Consider the following 21,758-nt stretch of genomic DNA (forward strand, 5'->3'; position numbering starts at 1 on the left):
ACCTGCAAGCACGTGTGGATCTGATGTCAGGTGACTTCGTGGACGTTTCCCGGTTTTGGCTTCGACCCAATCGGGACAAAGTTTATTTACGCGACGATGGATCAATACATACGGAGTACAGTTATGCAGCAGGTGCGTCTCTTCTGTTATGGTCAACGGCAAGTGGAAGCCAGGGCGGGACCTCGACTGATCTCTCTCCATCCTTCACTCCACCACTACTACCCACTCCTTCTGTTATTCATTATTCTTGCCATCTCTATTGCTTTTGCATCTGTTCACTTCCCCTCAACCATTTTGGCGTGCGTCTCAAAATGGACGACTCATCCGTCCATCAACGCTCCTCGAAGCTCAAGAGCCGACGCTCGATCGCGCACCCACCCTCTGCCCGCGCCGCTGCCTTGAAGGACAATGCAACCACAGACATTGCCGCCCTCCAGGCCGAACATGGCAGTCAACAATTGACCAAAAAGAAATCCCGTGGGAAAAGTCTCGGACCTGGTGGTATCGAGGCTTTGAAAGAAACCTTTGCCAATGCGGCCAAAGTAAATATCCCATTCTGCTGAACGGTCTTCAGTCGCCGTATTAATCTACTCTTTAGTCACCAGCGCCCTTTCAGATACGGTCCATACTTAAGCCAACAATTCCTCTAACACCCCCAAAGGCGATCCCTTCGTTTGACGAATTGCGCAGAAGAAGCACAGGCAAGGCTAATTCGCCTGTAAAATCTCATGCTGAGGAGCTTCTGATCGACTTCTCCACCCCCGGTGTCAATCGACCAAACAATGAGGACATTGCTATCTCTGGTGCTCATGGTGTTCTTGATCCTTTCAGCCCAATCGCACGACGAAGTCCTTCAGAATTGACCACCGAGTCCCGAGGCCAAGAACTAGATCATGACGAGCTCAAGCGGCAACAAGAAAAGAAAGCAATTCTGGAGAGGCGAGCTGCAAGGCGAAAATCCCTTGCAAACAGAAGAGTCTCCTTTGCTCCAGAGGCCACTTTACATACCTGGAGCGTAATGGAGATGCCGGAAGACTCCACAACTAGTTCTGCCTCCAACTCTACTCGCAGACAATCATCAATGACAACCGCACAGTCTCCGATCAAGATACCAGCATCGCCAGACGTGTCGACTCTTCCTTCGACACGTCACGAGTCCATGGGCGAAGATATCGTCCAGGAGTCTCCGGCGCACCAACGGGACCTTCACCAGAAGAAACGACGTAGGAGAAGTTCTGGACTAGCTGAGCCTGTGTTGGATGATCTACAAGACCAAGTCTACTCTTCAAGTCCTTCGGGTGATGTTCTGACCAACAGCAGCCCCATGAGAGTCGAAGATGGTATTGAATCATCCGACGATTCAGATACGGATGGAGATACTGCCATGAGCATCGATGACGCGACTGTCAACACGGTAGGCTCTCAAGAGTCGTCATCAAGCACCCATTCTAGCCTCGAGGGTCGTCTCCGGCAAGCTGCACAGCAAGCCGGGACACGTGGAATCGAATACGACGAGAACGGCGAAGACATGTCGATGGAAATGGTCACTGGCACAGTTACACATGCATTCCAGCCATGGGCACGAGGAACAAGTGAGGGCAGTGATTACACAGCCATGCACGACCAAGAGAACATTAACCCATTCCCAAACAGAGTTGAGCAATATGGAGGGCCACATGCTCAAGTACCACCATTTGATGAACACGATCGATTCAATGATCAAACACAGGACATCAGTATGGACGTCACCCGTGCTGTAGGCGGCATTCTTGCGAATCGAGACTCGACTAAGAAGGAGGTCAATCGGTCCCCGAGCGCGCGTAAGAGAAGCAGCATGCATCGCCGTCGATCTTCAGGCGCGGACTCAGCCTTCGATGAGACCATGGAGTTCACCGTTATGCAGGGTGGCATCCTTGGCTCCGATCGAGATGATCGCACAGAAAACCTGACCGAGCCAGGTATGACAATGGACTTCACTAGCGCTGTTGGCGCAATCTTGGGCAGCTCCGCTAGAAGGGAGTCCGTCTTCCCCCAGCCATCCGATATCATCGATGATAACGCCACTATGGAAATGACCATGGCTGTTGGTGGCATACTACCCCCCATTGAAGAACAGACGGAACCTGCTAGTATGATCGAAGAAGAGAAAACCGTGGCTATGGATTTGGCCCGCGCGGTAGGCGGCATCATGGGACAGACTCCTGTGGCAAGACGATCAACAGCTAGAAAATCACTTGGCGTTGATCTCACTCCTGCAACAATGAATACGGCGATTCAATCATCAATTCCTGAGGCTGCTGAACCGGATCGAACGCCGGAAGCAAATCCTCTTCATGTCGCTCCAACTGCGTCGGAAACAGGTAGCCCTAGTCTGACGCTCAAACCAAGACTCTCTGCGAGGTCTCAGCGATATGCTGGCAGCGCTTCGACAACACCTGCGACAAACCCAAAGGTGGTAACCCCTGTCAAGTCGGCAACAAGAGCACACCATGACACTCCTTCAAAACAGATTACGCCGCTTCCAGTTCGTGCCGAAACCCCGAACAAGACTCCCATTTCCGCAAATGTGACCCATAGAGGTGCATCACCAAAGAAGTTGTTCAAGGCGGAGATAAAAGCGCGTGCCTCACCAGGCTCCGTTGTGCGTGAAGCCAATATAAAAGGAAACTCTCTCTTCTCCCGAGACTCGGAGACTGGCCAACAGACTCCGAGTGTTGTCCTGCGGGCGACAAAGCAAAGCTATACGAAAAGAAGATCTAGTGGAGTTGGCGTGGACAAGGACGGAATTGGGTCGCCACGGATCTCCGAATTGCTGGATCGTCGAGCTTCCATTGGCGATGCCGCACCTCAATTCCACGTAGGAAAAGTCAAGGGCCCGGGATTGCGATTCGAAGACCCCTTACAACTTCAGAACGAAGTTGAGCTCGAGCGCAAGGAGGAACACCGACGTGAAAGTGGCCGCTTCATCATGGAACAGGAGGCTGACGAGCAGCAAGGCGAGAACACGACCTTGCAGCTTAAGGACATGATTCAAGCGATGTCACCCAAGAAGTCCAAGTCCAGGAAACTAAATGGAAGAAAGAGCCTCGCCATAGGCGGAGCCAAAGGTCTCCTTGGGAAAAGACCCATCGAACTTGATGAGGACGAGGACGATGGAGCAGACTCTACCCCAAAACGACTGAAGCTGCTGTCTAGAGATGGTAGTCCCGTGAAGAAGATCCATCTCCCGAAACCTCCCAGCAAGGACGAAACAACCGGAAGACTTGGGGCACACCTTCAGCAAGCGCTCCAGGATATGAACGGTTGCGACAAGGAAACACCAAAGATCGGACCAAACTCTCCCCCCGAATCGAGACTTGGACAGAGTCCGCCGACTATCGGTCGTTTTAGAAACGCTGAATTCGGTGATGGGGCAAGACCAACCTCGTTCGAGGATAAGCTCGACAATGTTGTTGGCGCTATTGATATCAGTACAGCAGAGATGTTAGATGGAGTGGACGCGGCGGAAGAAGAACAAGAGAGAATCTCACTCCAGGACTTCCTCAACATGACCAATATTCACTTCATTGAGCTATCGACGACCAAGAGACGGCAAACAATGGCAAGAATATCAACCGTTGGACAGTCGGACGAAGGATCTCATCGGGATGGTATGGAGGCAGCCTTCATTGCTGCCACGACGACGCTGCCTCTGCTGGAGTTGTATCAACATGCCACAAGGGAGCTCAAGTCATACATATCAACGGGACGAAAGATTGTTCGATCGATTGAAGCTGAAACTCTTGCAGAACAGCCACTCCTGTTTAGAGAGTATGTCGACGCTCGTCCAGATGTCAAAGTGATCATGGACAATCAGTTTCGTAATGGAAAAGCGAACGCCCGTCTTCAGAGTAAGGAGGGGTGGTACCAGTGGCGCACGCAGCTGGTCCAAGGTCTACAGACTGGCTTGGAAGGGATAAGCAGGAACATGAAAGATGACCTTGAATCACTCTGCGTCCAAGAGCAGACCCTGGACAGAGTTGTCCCTCTCATATTGGAGCATGAGGAGGAGCTTGAAAAGCAGAAGCAACTACTCGACCAAACGGTGAAGGAACTGGATAATGTTGATCACGAAATTCTCGATCGTGCTCGTCGAGATCTGCGAGCTGCTGACGCATATCATCTTCAGAGAGCTGCCCTGCTGGATTCTTTGCGAAAAGACGTGGAGGAAAAAGAGGAAGCTCTTGCCTCTGCAGCCGAACTCAAGGTGGAAATGATGGAACAGATCGCTGAAGCAGATCGTGTGACGGAGGAGCACAAAGGCTGGCCCGCTGCAGTGGTGACTGAGTTCAAAACCAGAATCGACAGCATTGAAAACGAAAGCGGATGGCGCCTTCTTACGGCCGAGGAAGATGTCGATGAGTGCAACGATTTTGGTGTTGCTCTCACAATGGTGCACAAGGGTCAGCTTCGACTATTCTTCTACCCACAAGCCTATCAGGCGAACAATTCAAGCAGTAGAAGGAGATCGGGGCGCAAGTCGGCGTCTATCTCGGGACCTACAGCACCAATCAGCCTTACTTATGCACCGACAACACAAGATGGAGAGAGCGACCCCACAGCAGTGCCACCGACAGAGAAGCGATTCTTTCTCCAATTAATAAGAAGTCAGCTTCACGCCTTTTCCATGATGCCGAAGGGAACAGTCGCTTCAGCGACACTCCTATCCACTGTATCAAAAGGTTGGGATTTGGCTTGCCGTGTGTCACAGGAGATTCGGCTGCTCAATATGATTGGAGTTGCAACGGCATCGATTCTTGGGGACGAGAAGCTTGGTGTGAACGTAATGTTGATGCTCCCAGGCCACGGACGAGTTGACGTTGAATTTGTTGTTGCCGTCACAATTCTCAACGACGGTAGCATTGCCGCCGCAACCAATGTCAATGCATCTGCTGTCTATGGAAGCGCATCGGAATTTCTCTCAGGAGCAAAAAGCAGGAAAGTTCACCAGGCTCTTGGCAAGGAGATTGAGACGAGACACTTGGGCGATGGCGCATGGGCTAAAGCCATCCAAGGCTTTGAGGCTTGGTTCACAGTCCAGCAGGAGAAGGCAAAGCAAGAAATGAATGCAGAACCTCGAGAACAGATTCCTGCTCCTATAGCTGAAGCTCAGCCTCTGCTATCGCCCTCAAAGCCGTCCAATTCGACTACCCCAGCACCAAAGCGATCACCTCTGGCGGCCAAGAGAACCAACTTTGTTCAGAAGAAGGCTCTTCCTGTTCCCAAGCAGAGATTAGAGAAGGCAAACTTCAATGCGTCTCAGACTTCAGGCTCTCAACCTCATTATCAGTCTGAGAAGGAAAATTTTGACCCGGCAGCCTCGATGAGCAAGGCAACTACAATAACTGGCACTGGCAAGGGAAATACCGACGATTGGAACGATAAGCCATTTTCGGTCCCTAAAGCCGCAATTCCGCCTGCGATGCAAGAAGCTATGATGATGCACACGCCTATCAAACGGATTGGAGCACTCAGACGGAGTCCGATGTGATCTCGAAGAAAATTGGCAGCCAGATACGGCTGGAAATCCGAGGCCTTTACAGTGGATGTTTTGCCAGGACGGCTTGGACGTTGGGTTTGCGAACCTCGGCGGAAAGATGGAGAGTGCTTTGGTCTAGAATAACGACTATAACAATGATGAAGATGAATATGTCGAGTTTGTACACGCATTCCAGCGAGCGAGTCTATTGGGGAATGGTAGTATGTAATTGGAATCTTGAGATTGAGTTGCAACATGGATAATCAATTAAAGTGTGCAAAACCCGCACCGACTGAATTGTTACCAGAGCATTCCGCTGTCAAGTAAAATGACGAGTTGTGTCAGATGCTACATTGATTCCATAAGATCGAGTTCTTTGTCTTTTGTGACTGGGACGTAGGGAGAGATGTTATTGAAAAGTCGAGTCAGTATTAGACGTAGATGTATTAAGGAATATATGCTTGATGGCAGGGGTAGCGTATCAGCCTGGAAGTGATGGTCACAAACATCTCTAGCACACCCTAAGTAGGAGAATAGACAGACAACCATTACATCTGAGGGACAACCATTCAACATGGCGCAGACAAGCCAGATATCGACTTTTGATACCCAGAATTGTGTTCTTGTCGTTGCCAAAAATAAACAACCAAGCGACATAGGCAATCCCAGTCGCTATGCTATGCTGGGCTAAGCTTAAATACGTATCTTCGTGTGCAGAGTGCCCAAGCCGAGTAGGAGATGGCTTTCTTTATAATATTGGATAATGATCCTCCTGTACTCGTTGTCACCCTAGGACCTGAAGCTCATTTTCTCCTTTATCGCCATCTTTGTCGCCTTCTATCCTCAACGATTTCCTTTCCAACCTGACAGGCTTAAATTGATGCCAGCAATTGGGTGCTTCCAGCACGTATCGATTCATGGCCTCTCTGAACCGTCTTTTATATTCCTTGGGACTGGTGACCGTGGGACGATTCTTGCCGCCTCTAGCGAAGCCCCGATCTTTGATCCAACTCTCCAGTTTCTTGTCCCATGTGTACGTCCTAATGCAGTCAATGATGCCGACAACAAGCTCCTTGCGAGTTTCATCAATGGCCACCATCAAACTGTAGTCCATGACATTTTGTCGGGCGAGAAACAGTGTATCATTGTGAACGGACAGTCGCAGGAGTTTCTTGCTGTGTTCGCGGGCAAATAGAGGTGACTCATATATGAACTCGACCATGTTTTCGTCCAGGAGGACCTCGTTCTTTTCCCCTGTGGCGTTGATTTTGCGATTTCGCATGCTTCCTTTCAGATCAAAAATCCTAGTCGGTATTCGATCGTAAAACAGGTTTTCCATGAGGACGAGAAACCAATTATACTCGACGCCAGTGACTGGATTTTTGATAATGATTTGGTAGAACCCCAACATCTTCGCAATGACAGAGGGCAACTCGTGAAAGAATGCCTCCGACATGATCTGGAAATAGTTGGGAGCGAATTTCAGAAACGATTGTGTTTCGATCGGGGAAAGGGACTTCAAAACAAAGCGATCATCCAGTGTCTTCAGAAAAAGTGATTTGGTCTTGCCTCCTTTAGAGTCCCATTTCAGACATCTCGATAATGATTCGATGACTCGATCTGCCACACCACATTTCCTGCGCATGGCATCGAATTGTTCGGCGAAGAAGATTTTGCACAGCATCTTGGCGGGGCCTTCCTGGAATTGATATTTTAGATGGCTGCCAGTTTTGCGTAACAACGAGTGCATCACATCTGCCTGGAGTGCATCCGAATGATCGTGGCCATTGATATCAAGGGCGTCGCAGTCGTGAGCCTGGCCTTGCATATTTGCAAGCATCGTCTTGTAGTCTTGTGAGTCCAAAGCGAAAGCAATGATTGAGCTTGGCTCGTCCTCCCGGACAACGATGTCACAATCAGCAAAGATGTGCTCTGATGCTGCGAGGGGGTATTCCAATGGTGTCCAACCACTTGACGAGCGTTCTGCCCAGAAGTTGGTGAGCATTTTCATCAATGACGTGCGTTCGTGCTTCGGAAGTTCTTTCATCTCCATATCCTCCTGAGATAGACGCAGGAGATCTTCTGGCGAGTCGGGAAGGAAGACCTCCTCCGAAGCATCATCAATATCACTCCGGTCCTCTGCCTCAGATGGTGCATGGCTAGAGAGATGAATATCCGCCTCTGTTTCAGTGGCATCAACTGTAATACCTTCAATGTGGAAGCCAGGCCCGTCATGCTTAGACGTATCAGTCTCGGCCATACCTTGGGCAGTGTTTGCCGTTGCTCCCGGGTCTTGATTTGGATGATCACCCATGCCAAAAACATCGTCAGTGTCGCCCTTTTCGTCAACAGCTTCGTCTACATCCTGGTAAATCTCTACGATAGCTTTGGGGGCAGCTGCAGGATACCGGGATTGACGACTTTTAGCGGCACGAAGCTTTCTCTCGCGGATCCGCTCACGTTCGAATTCGCGACTCAATTGTTCAAAATGTTTGGCGAGATTGGAAACACGAGACTCCTTACGGTTGGTGATTGCCCGTGGTATCAAGGACTGTCCCTTAGCAAATGTATTCCGCTTGAGTTGACCGAGACCTAGTCGTTCAGAAAGCTTCTTTTCGGGTGCGTTGGAAGCAGAATCGATACTGCCAGGAGAAAGGGCATGGCGATCTTTGGGTCCTCCATTCATGATATTGGCCACTGAGATTATACTCGAACTCGCTTGGTTGGAATGTAGACGAAGAGTGGCGGAGCCAACAGGTTGAGATTGTGCTCGGACCAAGGCAGGAGAAGTTGCTGTGCCTTCTTCACTGCGGCGAAACCTCCGCGGTGAGGTAACGTCTGGCTTTGGGGTAATGAGATTTCCACTTCTCTCGTTTGTCTCGGACACTGGCGGACTGCCGTCAGGAAGCGAGATGACCGCAACATCTGACAATACCGGTGGTGACTGCTGGTGAGCGGTATCATTAACTGTGAGATCAGTTGGACTTAGCGCAACTGTCCCTGGAACACCCAAATCGCCATGAGTTGCTAAAGCTGGAGTCGGGCCTGACGGCAACGCTAGGTCAAGATGCTTGACATCCTCCACATCACGAGGTCCGTCCAAAACTGAGGGTAGCGTTTGTATATCTGAGCTGCTAACTTCAACCGGCAAAGGCTGTTCGTGCTTTGAGGGAGACGATGAAGCATGTTCCTCTAGCACAGACTGAAGGACATTTTGAGTCTTTTCCGGCGATAGCTTAGCAGCTTTCTGAATCTCAGGAACTACCACCTGGTCATCGGCGAGAGCATCTTTTTCGGCACTGGCATCGTCCGCGGGAGGTGTAGTACCCCCTTCATCGTTGGAACCTAAGGAAGTGACGGAGACGTCGCGGTCCAGAAAAATCTTCTTCAACTGTAAGGTTGCTAACCTTCTGATATCTTTCTCGGACGGGAAGTAGTTCCTTTCAAAATCTGCAAAAATTGTATCCCATTCGGAGACCTTTTCCTGCGTTGCGCGAACGATAGCATTGAAGGGTATAGTTTCCCAGTATCGGGAATTGGTGTATATCTCCTGGAGCTGCTTGAACATGCCTGCATGCTCTTCGTTGGCCTTTTTCGTCAAACGTTCGATCTCGGCTCGACACTCGTCGAGGGTCTCTGGAAGAACAGCCTCGACATTGATGCTTCTCAGACGTAGTTTCACAGAGCCCATGAACCGCGTGAGGCGGTGTTCCATACGAGTATAGAGCTCATTTCTGAATTTGAGATCGTTGTCAACTTTCCAGGTAATCCTCATTCTTGGGACAATGATTTCGAGGAGCTCAATTGGATCGTAGTGCACACGCAGTGCGAAATCCTTGTATCCAAAATAGCGCAGATGATCTCGATGCAAATCATGAGGGCATATGCCCGCGCGAGCGTGCAGGTCCGAGCTCCAAAATGAAAGCTCAAGATACTTGCCGAACGAGTACTTCCAGGTATTGGGAGACATGGGTGTGACGGTGGTCTCGACGCCACAAATCTTGCATTGACTCCACATCAAGATGACATCGTGATAGCCTCGCATTTTGGAAGGATAGGGCTGCACGAAGACGGTGATCTGCGCTTGGCCATGGACGTATTGCCGGTGATGCTCATACATCTTCTTCTCACACGTATCAGATGCGCAAGTATCGTCTGCGCGGAGACATAGATCTTCCACGTATTGACCAAGCGTGCAATCTGCTTCAAATTCGGCGTCCACTTCATGTTCATTATAGAAGCTGAAAGCCAGCAGATCGGGACCAGAGCATGGCACGGAGGTTTCGGTGGAAACTTGGCTGAAAAGAACCACAATGTTCTGGTGGGCAAAAGGATCAAAGAGGTTACGGTTTCCAGAGAGATATGTCTCCCATTGTTTCTTCTGCGTTTCGTAATTGTGCGCAGCTTTGTCGTATTCGGCGTCATGTACAGCATGTATGATCTCCCGAACTTTCTTGCTGGCACCTTCGAGCGTTCGATGAACCATTTCGGGTGATATCAAAGTGAACTTGTTGCTTTTGCCTTTGTCTTCGATGGCTTGTTCGGCGGACATGTCTTGGTCACGCAGCCTTTTCAAATAAGCAACGCGCCTTTCCAATTCTCTCGCCCGCATCAAGAGGTACGGCGGCATGAACCTGACAAATGGAGACGCGGATAATACCCTTGTCTCGTGTTTCAGGACGAGGTCCTCGTAGAACGTTGGAACGGGAATGTCATCTGGAATATGTGCAAAATCAGTACTGTCCAGTCTGACGGCCGGGCTAAATTGATCTTCCTTCTCGGCAAGGGCAATATCCGTGGTGGCCACCTCCACAGCAGTCTTTGTTTCCACTTCTGCAGCACCATGTGGTTCAGCAGAAGATTTAGCCTCCTCTTCAGAAGCCGAGTTGGATCCGTGTTTCTTTGCATAGAGAGTTGTTTTCTCTGCGCCAGTCTCGGATGGTTTGTCTCCGACTGTAGTTGGTATCAATGCCCATTCATCACGCATCAAGCACGTCTCCAATTTGAGATTATAAACCACATAGACCATGAACTCTGTCACACGTTTTATTTTGGCAAGTGTCTGTCGATCCGCACCTCTGAGTGCGATTGTGCAGCCAAGTTGCGGCGGACAGCCCGAGAGGTAGACATAGGTTTTTTTGCGTCCGTCGGCCACAAATGTCTTGACCTCAAAAGAATCACACGTGCCGAGAGAACCTTGAGAGGTGAGTTTGTCCATTGAATGAGCAACGCGAGCTTGGGTGCACCTAGATACGGCATCGAGGACTGCCGGCTTCACGTTGAAGATGGTGGTAATCTTGGCCTTCTCCAAAAGCTCAATGGCAAGACCTGAGATGTTTCGCTGGGCTAGAAGGACGTGTGGCTTGAGTGCAGCAATCCTTCCCACCAAATTCTCGAGGTATTCCCTTTCTTGTCGGATGACGGGATCCAGACTCATAAAGTGCTGTTCGTGTCGAGCATATTCCAATGCAAAGGTTATGATGAGGATCTTGGGATTTGTATAATACCGGGGCATGCTTTTCAGAGCAACATTTTTGGTGAACACCAGGCCAGATATGTAAGCGGTGTCTCCGGGTTTGCCTCCTGGGATTTTCTTGAGTTTGACATAATTTCGGATGTCAATATCATCGCCACCTTGAACATCTGGATCCACATCGTCGGTTGCTTTCAGCAGAATCGGGATCAGGGCATCCTCCCAACTTGACAGTTTGCTGACATTGGCATCTTTGAGTAATTGTTGAAGGAGACGATGGACATGCTGGATGCTAGCACGGTTCAACTCCATAGCCGGAGCCGCAACGCCGCGCATTGATGCACTTCGAATCATTCTAGATCCTCCGCGGAAGGGTCCAGGTGTATCAATGGTACCATCTACTGTGTCGTCGGGGGTATTGGGAACGATGATCTGCAGTCTCTCTCTTGTGGTCCGGGGAGTTGAGCGTTGGTGGATACTGCTAGAAACGCTGAGATTGCGCTTGCGCGAAGATCGAGGAGCATCAAGACGAGAGCTGATGACGCTGGTGTCGTCTGTATCTTTCCCCAAGCTGAGGAAGCCCGCAATGCTCCTATCTCCGATTCGAGAACGGCCCTTCCTAACGGCGGCGAGGAGACCACCAATAGCAGTCCTATCATTATCAGGTCCACTACGAGATAGCTTCGTGTCGGCAGTATCAATCACGGATTGCTCGTCTTCGCTGGAAGGGTCATCGGAAAGGTACTGGGCTAGGTCAGGGTCGATGATGCTGTCTCGGTGGAAAGCGGAGGTCTTGGCGGCCTTTGGGCCATCATCTGCCAGTCGACGCTGGAAGGGAACACGATCTTCGTGATAGGCCTTGAAGCTTCGAATATGCTGGTGACGAGAATGATGACGTTTGTGGCCATGGCCGATAGAATGGGTGGCTTTCAGTGATCTTGAAGAACTGGGGCGAGGCAAAGGTCGATCGAATGTGTCAAACTCCAAGACTGCGGAAGACCCATCGACACCTTCAAAAGCGCGACGGACGGGAAAGCTCATTATAGGAGTCTTTGCCATCTGCTCGAGAGACTGAGACATGACTGAGACGTTGTCGTCGTCAAACCGAGCAATGGAACGATTGACAGGCGGACGATCAGGGGTTCGTGGGCGTGCGGCTGAATCTGTCAGGGCGAACTCCTCGACCGAATAGTCGGAGGAATCATCGTCATCGTGAGAAGTGATGATGGATTCACAGGGCTTGCATACACGCACAGCACTATTGGAACCAAAATAACTCCCTGTGATGAGAACAGTGCATTTGCTGTCGAAAATTTGCCCACATGTGCGACAGTGGTGCTTTCGTCTGAATGTGGTGAAAGGCTCGCCACAATGGAAACAGTCTTTAGCGTTCTCGTCTCTCATCCAAAATTCTTTGCTCAACAGCCTGCTGCGCAACTTGTTGATCGGGCGAGGTTGCGTAGGGGGTGCAGCGCTCAAATCCGGTCGAGTTTCGACGGTCAGGATTCGAGATAGACCTCCAGGAATAGTAGAATCAGACGAGGATGTTCTTGACGCACGAAAGCCCGGCAAGCGCGATTGCGTAACCTTGGGAACGAGCTTTTCACCGTGTTTCCGGTCCGACTTTGAGGAGAGCAACGACGGTGATTTGAGAGCAGTGGCCTCTGCACTTTTGCTGTGGGAACTTGAAGGGGTTTTTGAAATAGCTGCATTCTCAGCGAGCAAATCCAGCGGACTTGTGTGTTGCTGCTTGAGAGTTGCGGCCATTTCGTGTTTAGACGATGTCACGCGAGATGCAGATCGATCTTCGACATCGATTGAAAGCGTGGATGGAGTGATTGAATCGGAATGGCTCAGATGGCTGTGGGCTGAGGCAGCGGACAGAGCGCGCTCGTGGGAGCTGGGGATGACTCGTACAGCGGGTCTTTGGGTTGGACCCAAGCGTGGGGACGTCAACATACGTCCGGCACGGTCTGAAGATGCACCGGCATTGACATTGTTTGAGAAGACGCGACGTAAGCCATCTCCATCCGCTGACGACATGTGAAGACGATCATCATGGTGAATGGAGTTCAAGTCGAGTCCTGAACCGGTGCGGTTGTGTGTTGTAGAGGCAATAGCATGAATGTTGAGTTCAGTAACAGCAGGGAAGACGAGGTGGGAAGATGGGTGTGGAGGGCCGGTGGGTGATCGTAAGGCGGGGGTCGAAGGGCCAGAAGCCTTTGCTATGCTTGTTGCCTTGGAGGAAATCTTGGAAGATTGCATAGAAGGAGGGTCAACCAGCACTGGGGAGTCGAAGGCGAGCAGCCTGGGGGATTGGACTTTGGATGCCAGGCCTGAACTCGGCTTAGAAGGAACACGGTCCTCTGTGAGAACATGTGTGGCCCGAACAGAATCATTCTGCTCGACTGGTTCCTTTGCTGCTCCAACAGTTGCTTTGATCTTGTTGTATAATCCTGATAACCCGCCCTGAATGTCACCAGCCAAGGTCCGATTTTCTGTGGGGGATGTTGCTGGTGGAGGGTCGGTGTATTCGTTGAATACGGTCAAGTTGTTGGATTGGGATGCGGCCGAGTGGATGGTGTTGAGGGCCTGGTTGAGAGCTCCTTGATCGAGGTCGCTAGATAACGAGGACTTTGAGTCTTTACGGGGCCTGCGACCGAGAGGGAGGAAGATGGAGGAGGCCGACGGACTCTGGTTATCTGGGATGGTGGAAGGCATTTTGTTGTTGCTCTAGTCAGCCCGGAGGCTCCGCAGCCAGGAGGTTTTTTATAAGTCAGGCGAGCGGAGTTCATACTCATGACCATAGTCGTTGTGGTGTGGTCATTGATGATTCGCCGAAGGGCATGGTCAGCATCCAGGCAAATGAGACTTGGACGAACAACGTGATCGTGGCGTGCATACAGCAGAGAACGTGACCAAGTGTATATTCTGGCGACAAGAGAGATCTCTGCGAGCGGGACGCGTTGTCTACAAGACCGTCTACGACGAGTGTCCTTGTGAAGAACGCAGGTTCTAGGTTGAAGGCGACAGTGAGAGACGGTTGAAGCAGTTAGCAGTTGGCAGTTGGCAGTGACAGATGTGGCTATGCGGGGAGAAGTGGCGGATGTCGTGGTGGCGTAATTCATCTACGGAGTATATAGTCACGTGATCAGGAGCACCGCGCTTTCTGCACCTGCCGCAGTTTAGTTTTAACGCGTCGACGTGGATGGAAGGTAGGCACAGAGGGAAAGAGCAGACGTGTCGCGCGTGTGTACCGTCCACACCGTCATACCCTCAGACCGTGGATCCCGTGACCCCTCACAACAACATGACATGATACAACAGATTCAACACCTCAAACATGTTGTATTCACAAAAAAGACCACACCAGCCACTTGCCCTCCAGTCTGCATCCCGTATGCGTCCACCTCAAGACAATAGGTTCTCGCTGGGATCTTTGCAGTTGCCGAGTCTTCACAGCCAGATGTCGATATCCCCGAAGATCTCTCTTCCATCTCGTTCCTCAATTTCTGCCGAGTCCGCTGTCAGGCTGTCCGCCCACTACCAGGCCCGTTCTGTCTCGGAGATGGCCAAATTCAATACTTTTGATATTCTCTGATAAGTTCTAGCCATCATGACCAGTTCTTTCTCAACCCAGCCCTGTGTGGTTGATCAAATCCTCCCTCCCATCGTCAGCATTACCTCTGGTCGTAGCCTCTCGCGAGACAACACTTCGCTGAAAAGACTACTCTCGAATGCACCCTCTTCCATTTCACAGGCAAACCCCACAACTCAGCGTGAGAGACAATTTGCCGGTTCAAACCACGCACCGCCTCCGAAAGATATTGAAAAGGGGCAAGAGGAGGTTGAGGTCACCGCGAAGCACAACCCATCCGATCAACTACACTTGGAACTGCCTAGCAACGACTCCAACAATGCATCATCCCAGATACCTGCACAGCTCCCTTGCCAACTCATCGGCCACTTCAGGCGCTGGCGGCAAGAATCCCTCCAGGGAAGGCTGTTGCCCTGCTACATATCAATAATCCCGAAAGATCAACAAGCAATACTAGACTCAGACAATGCATGGCGACCAGCTATTGTTGGCCAGCCCAACCTACCAGGAGATGTGCCTCCCAATTTGCTGCAAGAGTTGTCTTTGAAGGCCGAAGGCCAATCTGATAAAGTCGAGCCCCGCCCTTCTATCCTAAATTCCCCTTTATCGTCACCGAAGCAAGCCTCCGAAATACAACTACCTGCGCGACCTGCTCTACCTGAGCATCCCGATGACGATTCCGATGATTCTGACGAGTCAGCAGTGGCATGGTCCTCCAGTCCCCCAACCCAAGATCGTCGGAACAGACTTGCTGATCATGCAGCTTTCGAAAACAGGGACGATGAGTCGTCAGGCACCGATAGTGAGGATGCACTTGGTCATCTGCCACCTGACTCCAGTCCACTACAGTTGCCGGCATTTACGAACGACAGGACGACCTTTCTCCCCAAGCCAGGAAGCCAGCTTTCAAGCAAGCCCAACACTATGTCTGAGCGCACAGAGGAAAAGGCCTCGGACGGAGATGAGAAGAATCAGAACGTCAATGTTATTATTGATCCATGTGCAAACACGAGTCCCGACTCGAATAATCTCACGCAGCCCGAACATCCAAAGCCTGATGAAGCTCCAGAATATGGCCAATCGTGCAAAAGTCCTCCACAAGAGCTGCGTGTAGCCAGCCCACGTGATGAAATGCCTCAGCCGACAGTCCCAGTGACAATTGAGCAAGATATGCGAATGGATGGAACAAATCCTCATCTGGCTGGCGGAGCTATCCAGAAGGTCCAGGTGAAACAAACGCCACGCCCTGGGAAGGAAGTCCCTGCTGATCAGGATTCAATCCAACACGTAGACCAGCCAGGAAGACACCGCAGTCTCCCGGCCGATGAGCCTGTGTCAACAGCCTTCGTTCCAGGCACCTTCGACGACAACACGACCCTTGGAGAAGTAGTTCGTTCGCAGCCATACCCCAGCAACGATCCTGCTTCCCCAGGACTTAGCCGAGGAATACAGTTTCAGCATCCAGGCGGAACCCAACGCCACGACTTTGCTCAGAATATAGCGTCGCCAAAGGTGAAGAGCGAAGCTTATGGCCTGTCAGCTGTGCATGCCGGAAAACCCCTAGCCTCCTCCGATCAAGGGACCGAATCGATGCAAATATGGACCACAGCCCCAAACCTCGAGATGTCTGAGGATTATGAGATAGGATCCAGCCCTCCAGACCACGCCATACTTCCCGACAGCTCTTCAGGACCCTCCAACGACAAGCACGGAATGAGTCGCCTTCAGTCCTACCTCTCTGCGCTTCCTCAGACTATTGAACAGAACAATAGCAGCAACGAGTTCCGTCGAAAACGAGCTAGCGAGGAGAAAGATGCACCAGCAAGTCACAAGCACCCACGGCCTGCTCAGACTTTGCCCTCATCCTCAATCCGGGACCCAGATCTTGCCGTCATAGCCCAAGAACTACGAGTTCACCGCCGGGAACATCTCACCAAGTGGAAGAAACCTGCCACTCGCAGACAAGATTCGTTGCACACTCGTGTTGACAGTTCTGCCTCCAGGGCAGCCTCAAACCCGTTGGCGGGCACAATATCCAGAAGTCGTATGTCATCACAGTCACTCCCAGGAGCTCGAACATCGATTCTCCAAACGTATGGAGACGATGAAGAGGGCCAGGCTGTCGTGCGAACACACCGCACTGATGTTGAAGCGCCTCAGACGTCTCTACAATTACGCTCAACTTACGAGCGACAGCTTTTTAGCGAATATCAGGCGGCTTATCCAGAGTACGCTGGATCTTTATCACATTTCCAACAGGCAATGCGGCTGTTAAGGCGTACATCTCTTTCAGGCAAAGGATTTCATCCTTTTTTGTTTGACGACGCCATCTTTCATCACTATCACACCTATCGTGCGTACAAGGCGGATGAGGTCGACGATTGCGAGGACGCCATGAGCTTTCACGAATTTTATAATCAACGTATCACGCGTCCTTTGCACGTCCTAGGTTTGATCACTCTTGAAGCCCTCCGTTGGGAGGAATCGCAAGCGCCGGTGCCGAGGCCACAGAAGAGGCCGTTACCCCTCGATATGTCCGAGGATGATATGCCTCGACACTTGGAATACGGGATGGACGGTAGTTGGAGTGACAGCCAGGGTGGACCGACGAGCCATGTAGCGGGGACTAGCACTGAACAATCACAGGTCATGACCCAAACGCCTGGGGCACAAGTTTTACGGCGCAGGTTGGGCGCCGAGTCGCCAGACCTGGGGACGCCATTGCCTCGTCAGAAGCTCCAAAGCAGCGTTCCACAGTCGCATCTCCAAGCAGCCAGCGTCAGCTCCCGGAAAGGCATCGAAGGTGGCCGGGTCGATCGGCGCAGCGATCCTTTACCTATTTCCAAAGTACAGACTCCCGAGTCTGTGCGAAACCATGTCCGGAAGACACCGCGGACAATGCCAAAAACATTCACCATCACTGCCGCCGCCTTGTCGTCGCCAGAACCGAGAGCTGCTCCAGTCAACAGCAGAATGCATTCGGAGGCACGTCTTGAAAGTAAAGCAGCGCAGAGTCATTCTCCCACACAGACAAAGGCTCGGCCCATGCAGCCCTGGTGGCAGGAGGCTGACACTCCGTTTAAACGGTTTGAACGGCAAATGAGCTCCCTACCAGGCGAATGTGGGGCTTTAATGAAGGCGAGGCCGGAGGCGATTGATCAGGGAATCAACATTTTCACTTGGAGAATCTGAAAGTATGGGAAAGTATGGAATGTGAAGCGAGAAGTGTGGCATGACGGGAGAGAATGTTTGTGCAGGATTGTATACATGACAAGTTGTGGTTCGGTAGCTTTCGCGGTATAAGACCAGAATGGGCGTCTGTTCAGGTCGATGGACCGACTTGCTAGAGCATCTCCAATGGGTTCTGTGACAGCGACATGTATGTTTCCTGCGCGACTCACGAAGTCAAAATACTACCTTGAACGGCGCCAGCAACGGCCACGAGGGTACCGGTAGCGCCATCTCCGTTCTTGTAGTACCAGGCACTGCTTCCGAGATAAAGCAAAGAGGTCATACCGACGATAATACGGTCGATGCCTGTCCAAGTTGCAGGCGAGCGTTGTGACAGCTGGTATGTGTAAAGACCTTTAGATCAATCGAATGGTGAGCAGGACAGACCTTGAACAAGGAAGGAATGTGGGGAAATAGCGTGGGTATGCGTACCAGCGATGGCGAAGAAGACGGATCCTTGATACCACCCGACACGAGCGTAGGCGAACAAGAGTTTGGGGAGGGATTTCCACGTTGGACTGGCAAAGATTTCAAATCCTTTGACCTGTGGAGTTGTCAGGTAATCAGCCTAGGATCATGGGGAAAGGTGGCAGCAAGATTGGTCGATGTGGGCATGTGATGTGGTTTAGTTGGGGGAGAGAGGGAGATGGCTTACAGTATGCCCGGCAGCGATCAGGCCATTGATGATGCTTGCGGCGAGAGCAATGCGAGACATGATGATGATGGTGGTGGTGGGGGTGGTGGTGGCAGTAGCCTGAGGGAGATGTGCAGATGGAAAGTGAGAATGTCACAAGAATGGAAAGTGAGGAGGTGAAAAGTGTGAAAGGGCAAGAGCGATCAATCAATTCAATAAGAGCCTCGGAAGGGAAACCAGGAGAAAAGTTGGGCAACTCAATTCAATTACAACAATAGCTTTTGTGGCTGTCTTAAATCAAGACTTGTCTCTGTCGACTCCTCTCTTCATCTCCTTCTTTCAGCTCTTGACACGCTCCCCAGACCCCAGTGCGGCTTACTACCTCGTACTTGTTGGCTGTCATCATGGCAGACATACAAGTGCCGAGGTGTTGAAATCTGGAGGTTGACCGTTTTTGCGGGGATGAGTTCTTCCGGCTCCGATAAGGATTGCGTACGTAGCTTATGCAGGCAGGCGCGATAACCATCACAGAATGCCCCCAAAGTCGTTGTCAAAATCAACCACCAGTTCCTCTACAACTCGTCGTGACGCAGGTACATCTTCTCCACCTTGACCTTCACGTCTTCAGGCCAATAGACGTGACTCCCTCCACCTCCCCATTTGGTAGATGGCAGGTCTGTTCGTTTCTCCCAGATGGCCGACGAGGGTAGACGATCTTTCAGTCTCTCACTGACAGCGTCAACTTGATCCATGATCCTCATCAGGTTTCCGCCAAGTACGCCGCGCATCTCCTCTGGCGTCCATCCTCGAGACAGAAGCTCAGCCACCTGTTTGGGTCAGCAAAAGCATATTTTATTTCATCCATGTTCTACTTACGATGTTGGGGTATTTGCTGGCATCCTCCAGTCCTTCTGCTGTGAGATACATTCCGTCGTAGTCTGACGCGATCCCGACGCGGTTTCTCCCAATTTTGCCCGCGATATACTCAATGTGGTTGGCGACGTGCGTCGTGTTGGTTCCCGGGTATGGGCCGAGGAAGGGTGGGAAGAAGATGGATTGAACAACGCCATCTTTCTGGCCGGGTCCATCTCCAATCAATGCGAGCACATCATCTGGCACGTTTCTTGGGTGGTCCCAGAGCGTTCGCGCTCCTGAATGGGTCCACACCACCGGAGCCTCAGACAGCTCAATGGCTTGTTTCATGGTTGCTGGAGTGGTGTGGGAAAGATCCACCATGATCCCCAGGCGGTTCAGTTCTTTCACCAGCTCTCTCCCCAGCTGGGACAGCCCATTCCCCTCGTGCACGTCGTCCAGTGGTGTGCCAGGTCCCACTGAAGAAGCAAATGCGCTGTGGCAGGTATGAGTCAGGGTCAGATAGCGAATGCCCAGTTGACCAAAGATGCGTAGTGCCCCCAGCGAGTTTCCGAGCAAGTGAGTGCCCTCCATACCAATGAGCGATGCGATTTTGCCCGCCCTGAACGCATCCCATACTTCGGAAGATGTCCTGGCATACTGTAGGTCCTGCGAATGTCGGGCGATCATGTTCTGGATAATGTCCACCATTTCCAACGCGTCTCTCAACCCATTAGTCGGCGTGTTGAAATCCGCGCCAGGGTCTTCGTCCACCACATCGTAGCATGGCGCCCAGACAGTCCAAAAGGCCCCTCCCAGTCGACCTTCTCTCATTCTGGGAATGTCGACATGCCCGGGAAAAGAGCTGTTCAGCTGAGGCAATGCGTCCAGTGGTCGTCGATCTAGTCGATGTGTCAATTAGCCCTCGCTCATTCCATGACAGAACGGAGAGTCATCATACGCAAACTCCTGATGATCTGAGGCAAGTCAATGTGCGTGTCAAGCAATGGGCTCGACTCCATCAACTCGATGGCCTGGTCAAGAAAGTCACTAGCATCGCTCTGCACTGTTGAAATCAAAGCGAACAGCGACACGGCTGCCCAAAGGTCAATCTTGACCATGTTGACTCGTATCACCACAATGAATCAAATCCGAATGATTGTTGCACTCTAGGAGAAGATGGTATTTAATATCACGATAGAGAGCGATGCGAGAGCGATGTACACATGACACTCCTGATCATCTGGCGCGATCCATTCTCCGTTGTACTTGTCCGTCGCTATTCTCCACCAGCAAAGTGTCATTGTATTGGTCTTCTCCGCCCTTCGGCCCTTACAACCCGAGGGCCCATGATGGTCGAGGGGTCGCAGATCCACCTTTGGGGTAACCCATGTTCCCATGTACGATACACTCATCATGGTCTAGGTTATACGAGTATACGAGCGACCATATTAGGCAGTTCACCTTATCTTAGTTAGCCTCAAATCCTCCAATCGATCTAGGGATTGACAAGCCGTGTTTCTATTGTTCAAAGTAGTCCAGGCGCACAAGCTACAACCTCCCAGCTCTCTGCCGACTCTATGGAATACCTCTGTCTTCTCCATGAAAAAGTCTGAGGATCGCCGCTGCCACAACCACGCCATCGTGTTCCAGTTCCGCCGTTTCCTTGCGGCGCTCGGCAAACTCGGTGTTTTTGATTCCTCCATTCTCAATTCTCAGATCCACCTGTCGCTTGACCATCTTTTCGTCGAACCCAAGATGTCCCTGACTAGTGAAGAGACGATCCTGCAGGTAAATCCCCTGAACCTCGGTGTGATCTGTTGTGCCCCAAACCTCAACCCGGTCGCTTGGGTTGAGCAATTTGGTGGTTCTGTGTGACGGGACCGTGGTCACATGATCTTGGTGCATTTGGTGAAGGTGGATGGTTGGCTTGTCAGTTCGAAACAATTGCCTGCCCACGTCTGTCAAGTCGATATCGGTATGTGCCAGTTCCCAGTGGCCGTCTGGATGAGACTCCACCACCCCTCCCAACATTCGGCAGAGCACTTGATGTCCAAAACAAACGCCGCTGAATCGCAGATGAGGTCGTTCCATCCACAGCTGTTGCAAGAGCTTGACCAGCTTGAGGATCCACTCGTCGTCGCCATGTGCATCGTACATGCTTCCCGTGATCAGGATCGCTCTTGTGTCTTCCGGGATCTCATCCGCAGTCGGGACGTGGCCGGCGTCTTCAGAACCATCTTCCACTACAAAATGCATATCAGTCTCCACCTGGAGAGGCGGACGGTGAAGACTGCCGGCCTCAGTGAACAGCTCATGGAGGACGTCGCCAAAACTGCCCCGTTCGACCTGTGTCTCTGGGTGAGGCTCGTCTGTCTCCAAAACAAACAATCGAACAGTGTCTCGGGACATGGTCAAGTCAAGAGATTGAAGCGAGGGAAACGGTCAGTCG

At 51.4% G+C, this 21,758-nt stretch overlaps 5 protein-coding genes across 5 annotated transcripts; 2 read left to right on the forward strand and 3 right to left on the reverse strand.

Moving 5' to 3' along the window:
• Nucleotides 1–160: 160 nt before the first annotated feature.
• PV10_02003 (uncharacterized protein) lies at nt 161–5,778 on the forward strand. Its single transcript, XM_016366271.1, has 2 exons — nt 161–542; nt 599–5,778. The coding sequence occupies exons 1-2, from the start codon at nt 312–314 to the stop codon at nt 5,528–5,530; spliced, it is 5,163 nt and encodes a 1,720-aa protein (XP_016225789.1). The 5' UTR covers nt 161–311; the 3' UTR covers nt 5,531–5,778.
• Nucleotides 5,779–5,948: 170 nt separating this feature from the next.
• Nucleotides 5,949–14,059, reverse strand: PV10_02004 (uncharacterized protein). The gene has a single exon (XM_016366272.1). It carries the CDS (start codon nt 13,710–13,712, stop codon nt 6,303–6,305), a length of 7,410 nt encoding a protein of 2,469 aa, XP_016225790.1. The 5' UTR covers nt 13,713–14,059; the 3' UTR covers nt 5,949–6,302.
• A 494-nt stretch (nt 14,060–14,553) lies between these two features.
• PV10_02005 (uncharacterized protein) lies at nt 14,554–17,997 on the forward strand. The gene has a single exon (XM_016366273.1). The coding sequence runs from the start codon at nt 14,608–14,610 to the stop codon at nt 17,779–17,781; it is 3,174 nt and encodes a 1,057-aa protein (XP_016225791.1). The 5' UTR covers nt 14,554–14,607; the 3' UTR covers nt 17,782–17,997.
• Nucleotides 17,859–18,535, reverse strand: PV10_02006 (uncharacterized protein; the record flags this gene model as incomplete). Its single annotated transcript, XM_016366274.1, has 3 exons — nt 17,859–18,174; nt 18,253–18,364; nt 18,476–18,535. 3 exons carry the CDS (start codon nt 18,533–18,535, stop codon nt 17,987–17,989), a joined length of 360 nt encoding a protein of 119 aa, XP_016225792.1. The 3' UTR covers nt 17,859–17,986.
• Nucleotides 18,536–18,764: 229 nt separating this feature from the next.
• Nucleotides 18,765–20,427, reverse strand: PV10_02007 (uncharacterized protein; the record flags this gene model as incomplete). Its single annotated transcript, XM_016366275.1, has 3 exons — nt 18,765–19,281; nt 19,331–20,208; nt 20,268–20,427. 3 exons carry the CDS (start codon nt 20,425–20,427, stop codon nt 19,027–19,029), a joined length of 1,293 nt encoding a protein of 430 aa, XP_016225793.1. The 3' UTR covers nt 18,765–19,026.
• Between the last annotated feature and the right edge of the window lie 1,331 nt (nt 20,428–21,758).

This window comes from Exophiala mesophila, assembly GCF_000836275.1.
Source record: "Exophiala mesophila strain CBS 40295 unplaced genomic scaffold supercont1.2, whole genome shotgun sequence".
NCBI lineage: Eukaryota > Fungi > Ascomycota > Eurotiomycetes > Chaetothyriales > Herpotrichiellaceae > Exophiala > Exophiala mesophila.